Source organism: Malurus melanocephalus, unplaced genomic scaffold (genome assembly GCF_030028575.1).
Source record: "Malurus melanocephalus ecotype Western Australia unplaced genomic scaffold, MMel_1.1 scaffold_17, whole genome shotgun sequence".
In the NCBI taxonomy this organism is placed as follows: Eukaryota; Metazoa; Chordata; class Aves; order Passeriformes; family Maluridae; genus Malurus; species Malurus melanocephalus.
In genome coordinates, this window is record NW_026623249.1 from 3,546,115 (window position 1) to 3,552,769 (window position 6,655).

The following is a 6,655-nucleotide window of genomic DNA, read 5'->3' on the forward strand; positions in this document are numbered from 1 at the left end:
CTAAATAGAATGCATAGGGAACTTAAATAGTGGTCTTTCTACATACTGAAGACCTACATGCTGATTTTGGAAGACAGAGAACTAGGTATTGATTACTATAATTAATTTAAATGCATATATTTATATCTGTACATAAATGGTGAGAAATGCTTCACATTAAACTCTGCAATGTAAATTGGTTTGTTCAGTGTTAAATGAAACTTCCTACATTAATTTTTCAACAGTTTTAATACCAGCTGTAGATACGCTAAATTATTAAGACAGATGTAATTTATGCCCTGATCTTAAAGATTATTTCTTTGATTGTGAACTTGCTGTCATGAAACACAGTAGAGATTATTTGCACTAATTTCYTCTTTTTTTACAGGTGGTCTCCCAGATAAGAAGTTTGAGGTAGATAAACGAGCTATGAATCTCGGGGATTTTAATGACATGATGAGAAAGGATCGATCTGGGTTCCGTCCACCTAATTCCAAAGACATGGGAACCACAGAGAGTGGGCCTTATTTTGARAAGGTAAGAGAAGTATCTTTAGATAAATTAATATCAACTTCTATGTTCAAGGTCCCAGTTTTTACCCTACTTCTCTGGAGGTGCTAAAAATTCAATAACCCTGAATGAGCTCAGTAATAAAAGGTATGGGGGAGTTACATTTGTAGACTGAATGTGTGTATAAAACAGGTGTCAGGTGTGCATAGACAAACTAAATTGGGGAGAATGAGGCTTTTTATTCTAGAATAGACTGCTTATGATGTGGATGGAAATTCCTTTTTTTTTTTCCTTTTTGCTTGGAAGGGTAAACTGCTGGTAGCAATGAATTTCATTTTAGGTTTCATCTTGATGATTTTTTTGGCTTCTCACTGCAGTCATCTACTCTAAAAAATTGGTTTAGACCTAAGTAAATATAAGTAATCAAAGTCTTTCACRTTTTTTTCTTCCTTCATGCCTGACATTTATTGGAAATACCCTTTCTAAATTCCATAACCTATTATACTGTATGTCGTGTACTGTAAGCTTCTCTGTATGACATCTGTTTCTCTGTGACATGTCTGTTGTATGTTATGGTAGTGTTTCTTTCATGTTCTTGCCTGTTTTGAAGAGAAGCTTTCACTGTTATTATCAAATATTAATTACTTCACATTATGAATTGGAGAGYGTCCAGTAGATTCAGAATGCTCTGGCAGTGTATTTTTAAAATACAGTTTATCACATGTAATAAGRAAAATAAATTTGGTTTAAAAATTCTGAAGGCGTGTTAACTGTCAAGGAATTTTTTAACTCCTCCGTTTTGGTGTAATAAGCCAAATAACAGTTTTGTCAACTCCCTCAGGTGGCATAATTATTAAATACCATGAGTAAAGCTAATGCATTTCCTAACAAATTATTCTGGTAGGTGTGTGCTAAGATTAGGAATTTATTCAAGATTTATTTGTTTCTGTAGTGGTAAYAGCCACTATCAGAAACTAATTTTGTGAGAGTTCAAAATGAGGTTTTAAAAACAAAACGTAAGAATTTATCAATTATCTCTTTGGACCAAAATCTTAAATGTCAAGTGATCATTTGAATCAGAAATTTTGTCCTTGTAACTGCTATTACAAATTAACTTTGCTTCTTCCTAGTCACTCACCGTCCCTCTTTCTCTCCTCTTGCGTTCTGTTGCTTCACTAACCAACTCCTGCTAACTGCTGCTTCAGCTGACTTTGCCTTTCTCCAATCAAGATGGGTGCCTTGGGGATGAGGCTCCCTGCTCTCCCTTCTCCCCTTCTCCCAGCTACAAGCTGTCTCCCTCTGGTTCCACACTATCCAACGTCGGCCTTGGGGCAATCGGCTCAGGGCTCAGTCCCCAAAACTTCGCTGCTAGACAAGTAAGCAGGCCACCTTATAAGATGCRTTGTAATAAGGCTGCAACCTGGGCTTAATCCTGGTTAGTTGGTTGCTTACATTTGTTTTCCTGCTGAATAGATTAATACTGTTAATGGAAATTTCAGCTGTATCAGGCTATTGAGAATAAGGCCACTTTGGTTTGTAGCCTCAGAAATGTACTCTGTCTGGTTTTGTTGGCCTTTTCCTAAATCACAGTGCAACAGCAGGCAGATGTGCTTTTCAGAAGTCAAGAAGTTAGTGGCAGCCTTTATTTTAATTGCTGGTTTAATACCCAGTTAGAGGCAGTTGATATGCCTCATCAACCCCAACAGTGAATCTTTTCAGACTCTGCTCAATGACCTTGTATGTAGAAATGTGCCTGTAAAAAGTTGCAGTGATTTAGCATTATGCCTGTTCCCTTCTCCCTTCCTCACAGTCCAAAGTAAGGATTGATTTAGTAGCCTTTAAAAACTTTTGAAGTAGCAATATTTTTATGAACAGGAAATGGTGGGGAAGGAATTAAGTGATTAATTGCAGTTTGGAAGAATTTCTGGCTGTTATGTTTTGCATTATTCCTGAAAGAATTGTGTTGGGAATGCTAGGAAATTAAAGAATAGTATCTAATTATTGCAGCTTATGTAGTCACATGCCTAGCATGACGGTGTTTCTTTGTGTTGTCTTTCTGTTTCTATGTAACACAGTGTTGGGCATCATATTAAGTCCAAAATTTGCAGGCATGATGTTGATCTCAGTGTCCAGAACTCTGTAGAGTTATAGAGAGGGCTGAAAGTGTAATGGTAGCTTCGAGGCCTCTCAAAAATTTTAATGTGTAGTTGACTCCACCTGGCTCTTTCCAGAATAAAGCCTCTTGTCTTTTGGGGCTTTTTGTTTGTCTTTCTGTATGCTCAGGAGTTGCTTCTGAAGGAGAAGATACTTTTAGTGAAGGGGGATGCAAGTGAATGAGACAATCTGTAGTGCTGCTGGTATAAAAGCAGGAGGAGAGACTTGTGTTTGAGCAAAAGGATAGCAGAGGATGCACAGTGTTATGGTAGGAGTATTATGCACTGTATTATGGTAGGATTTATGAAATTCTGGTATATAAGGAAAGGAAACTTTTTAGTTATCATTGGAAGAATGATGAATTTACATTGGGTGCAGCATTGCTGCCATGGACAGGCAGAATGGGAAATGATGACTGAGAAGTGGAAAGTACACTCTTGAGAACCTCAGGTTTCTGAGGGTCACAGACATGCTGATCTACAGCAGGAGATGAGAAATTCTTAGGTTCTTGAAACTGAAAGGACAAAATCATGCTCATTAGGGTGCCTTGGAATATGAGCTTCAGCTTTGAGAGAGCAAGAGAGTGTGACCATTAGAGTAGGGACTGTTCATAACATCTGTTGTCACTTTTTTTGAAAAATGGTRCCAAAAAACTCTCCTCAAGAGGCAGAAACTGTGAAACGTAATCACAGATCTTCTTTGGTCTTTTTCATGCATTATTACAGAAGTTGCTTATAAACCAATAAATTCTTCTCATTAAAAAACAGCAAGTATTCTTGTGTTAGAAAATAAATCACTAAAAGAAAATACCCACCTTTTTTTTTTTCACATGAAAATTTTCTTCAAATTTAGTGGGAGAAAAGAGGAAGGAAAATATCCAAATCCTGAATGTTGAAGTTTTCATAGCAGAAGGAAAATGTTAATACTATTTTAGAATTCAAATTTCATTTAGTGAAAGACCTGCAGAGAAAATAATAGCCTTAGGAGTGAAATCTCAACAATTTACTCAGGAGAAGTATCTRTCTTCCCTAAAATTGGGGACCAGAATTTTTGTTGACAGTCTTGCCATACTTTTAAGCTAATGGAATGGAGCAGATAGTTTGTTGTTTGTACTCCAAGTTTCCCTATCCCAATATGTAAAGTGCAAAATATTAAAACATTAGGTTTGTCATGTGCTTTGAAGTAAGTAGATAAGCATGATCCTTCAGTGTTAGAGGAGAAACAACCTGCATCTCAAAAATGTAGTACAATCTTTTTAAYCCAGTAGAATATTACTGGTTTTAGACAAACATTTGTAGTTCTACAGGAACTCTGTTTAAGTCAGATTGGGTCATTGTTACTGAAATGTAGTTACTAGCATAGTAATCCATTATCCTGCAAGATTCATCTTCTCACTACTGCTTTAATTTTATAGGGTGGCAATCATGGTTTGTTTGGAAACAGCACAGCACAATCGAGGGGCATGCACACACCAGTGCAGCCACTAAATCCTTCCCCCAATATCCGGGCTCAAGTGCCTCCCCAATTCCTTTCTCCCCAGGTAAGGAATTTATAGCAACTGATTACTTGTTAAAGTAGAGCTACAGCCTTCAGAGCGCATCACTGAGGTTACTTATACACCTGTCTTAGTCTCAACATGATGTTAAGAAAAATGGAAATACTGAATAAGGTGAAACCATTAAAATTCGTAGTGGAAGTTCATAAAACTCAGTGCAGAAGGATTAGCGTATCTTATTCCAAGGCAGTTGATGGTGAATGCTCGCTACCAGTATTTTTAAACCTCAAAAATGGATTTGGGAATCCTATGTCTTATACAGGCTTTTGCSAAATATTTTTTATAAAACCAAATAAATGTGAAAGCTTAAAGTGTTTCTAAGTGTGACAGGTTGCTTAATTTTTTAAGTAGTCTTGTCCTGTGCTTCCTGTCCCCCCCAAAAGAGAGGTTTAATGAACATGTTACATTTACATTGCAGAACTTAATCTTAGGATCTCAGGGTCTCCAAATGTAMAATTTTACCTTTTGCTTTGGACTTGGTGAGCAATTCTTGAGATTYTCTTGAATTGTACTTGTGTAACTCAAATAATGCAGGGAGAAATGGGGGGATTCTTCTCCACCTACTCCTGTCTTTTACTATATCTTATTCAGGGTATGAAGAGATTAACTCTTTCTGTGAGACACTGTTTCTTTGCTCCAGTGACTGCCTGAATGCCTTTCTTTACCCTTGCCAAGCAGTACATTTTTAATGCGATAATGCAGTACTGTGGTTACTGGTTAGCTGCATATRTATCAGCATTTAAATTTAGTGCAGTCTTCTGCACGTGATTGGTTGGGGGAGGAACCTTTGTGTGTGTGTCTGCATCTGCACATGTAATACTGTATACTGTCAATCAAGTGAGGTATTCATTCTGCCCAAGTTACAGATTGTGCATGTTTAAATGTGATGTGTTAATGAATCTGTATTGTCTTTCCCAGAGCACCATCGAAGACTGGTGTCATAGTTGTTCCTTTATAAAAATACTTCTACTTCATCATCTTTTCCTCATAGCAATGCATTCAGGGTATGTAACTGGTTTCCATGCAGGTTTCGGCCTCCATGCTCAAACAGTTTCCCAACAGTGGCTTGAATCCTGGTCTTTTCAACATGGGCCCCCAGCTTTCTCCACAACAGATTGCCATGCTGAGCCAGCTTCCACAGATTCCCCAGTTTCAATTAGTAAGTAGCTAGTAATCTTGTGAGACAAGACTGTTTACAGACTTCTTATTATGCTTATTCTAATTCTGTTTTATWCTACTGATGTTATTTTTGTACAAGTATTCCCTGTTTGCTGTGCGCGGTAGTAAAGTCTTTGTAGAAGGCAGCAGATAAACCAAATGGGCCTATGTAATTATTGTGGATTGCTGTGGGTTAGTAATGACTCTAAACCATGTTTTTGTACAGAAAGCAGCTGTTTGTTGATTGTAAATGAAGTTTTCTTCAGCCTTGTAGTCATAGTGATGGTAATAAAGTAGGTACGAGTGATTCTGTTACACAATGTTAAATTAGAAACAAGTGAAGGATGTGGTATTCTTCTAATGCGTTCATTGTCATTTTATTTGAGTGAGTGGAATGAGAAAGTTTACCTAAWTTCTGAGCGAGGCATTTGCTAGTGAATAGTTCCTGGCAATTATATTTCACTTGATGAGCTCTGTATTTTCACTCTTTCCGCCCCCACTTACCTTGTAGGCATGTCAGCTCCTCCTTCAGCAGCAGCAGCAGCAACAGCTGTTACAGAGCCAGAGAAAGTTATCTCAAGCTGTGCGACAACAGCAGGAGCAACAGGTGTGTGGCACTGTCTTTGTCAATTATGTGAAGTATAAAGTGTTCTGAAGAAATGCAGTCTACAGTAGAGATGGTGCTGGCTTTAATAATGTTATTTGCTCTCTTCATATTGTACTTTCTGGAGAGCGGGGTCTTTTGGATCTCTTCCAAGTCACAGTTTCTTCATGTTTACAGTAATTTTGTGTTACAGTATAGTATAGATGAACTTTGGTTATTTTTGTTTGCAGATTGCTCGTATGGTGAGTGCCCTCCAGCAGCAGCAGCAGAGGCAGCCTGGCATGAAGCATTCACCATCCCACCCTGTTGGGCCTAAGCCACATTTGGACAGCATGGTACCGAACCCTCTGAATGTGGGTCTCTCAGATTTACAGACCAAAGGGCAAATACCTGGATATGGTTCAGGTGGTAAGTGGTCTGTGGAAGGTTTGTTGCATTGCCTGTAGCTTCCATATTATTAATATGGCAATTATATTAGCCGCTTATGTCTGGGTCCAGAAATGAGTAATTTGTGTATAAGCATTAGAGCAAAGTTTATGAYAGTATCAGCTTCAAATCAAATTGCATTGTTTTTCATTACATGAGAAGAAGACCAATATAAGAAGAAWGCGAATCTTGGCATACTGAGCTAGCACACATCTTTGGAAGATGCCCCTTGAACATACCCTTAGTTGTTGTTGATTTTTTTTTTTTTT

At 37.8% G+C, this 6,655-nt stretch overlaps 1 protein-coding gene across 6 annotated transcripts in view; it reads left to right on the forward strand.

The window, feature by feature from the left end:
* TNRC6B (trinucleotide repeat containing adaptor 6B) overlaps positions 1-6,655 on the forward strand; it is a 134,026-nt gene that overhangs the window by 106,106 nt on the left and 21,265 nt on the right. For 5 of the 6 annotated variants that reach the window (XM_057388802.1, XM_057388836.1, XM_057388806.1 and 2 more), the window contains 5 exons: positions 368-516; positions 4,058-4,183; positions 5,226-5,357; positions 5,868-5,963; positions 6,191-6,368. In XM_057388802.1, the coding sequence (XP_057244785.1) occupies positions 368-516; positions 4,058-4,183; positions 5,226-5,357; positions 5,868-5,963; positions 6,191-6,368 (681 nt within the window). The remainder of the gene's footprint in view (positions 1-367; positions 517-4,057; positions 4,184-5,225; positions 5,358-5,867; positions 5,964-6,190; positions 6,369-6,655) is intronic. The other variant, XM_057388820.1, reaches the window with a different exon arrangement.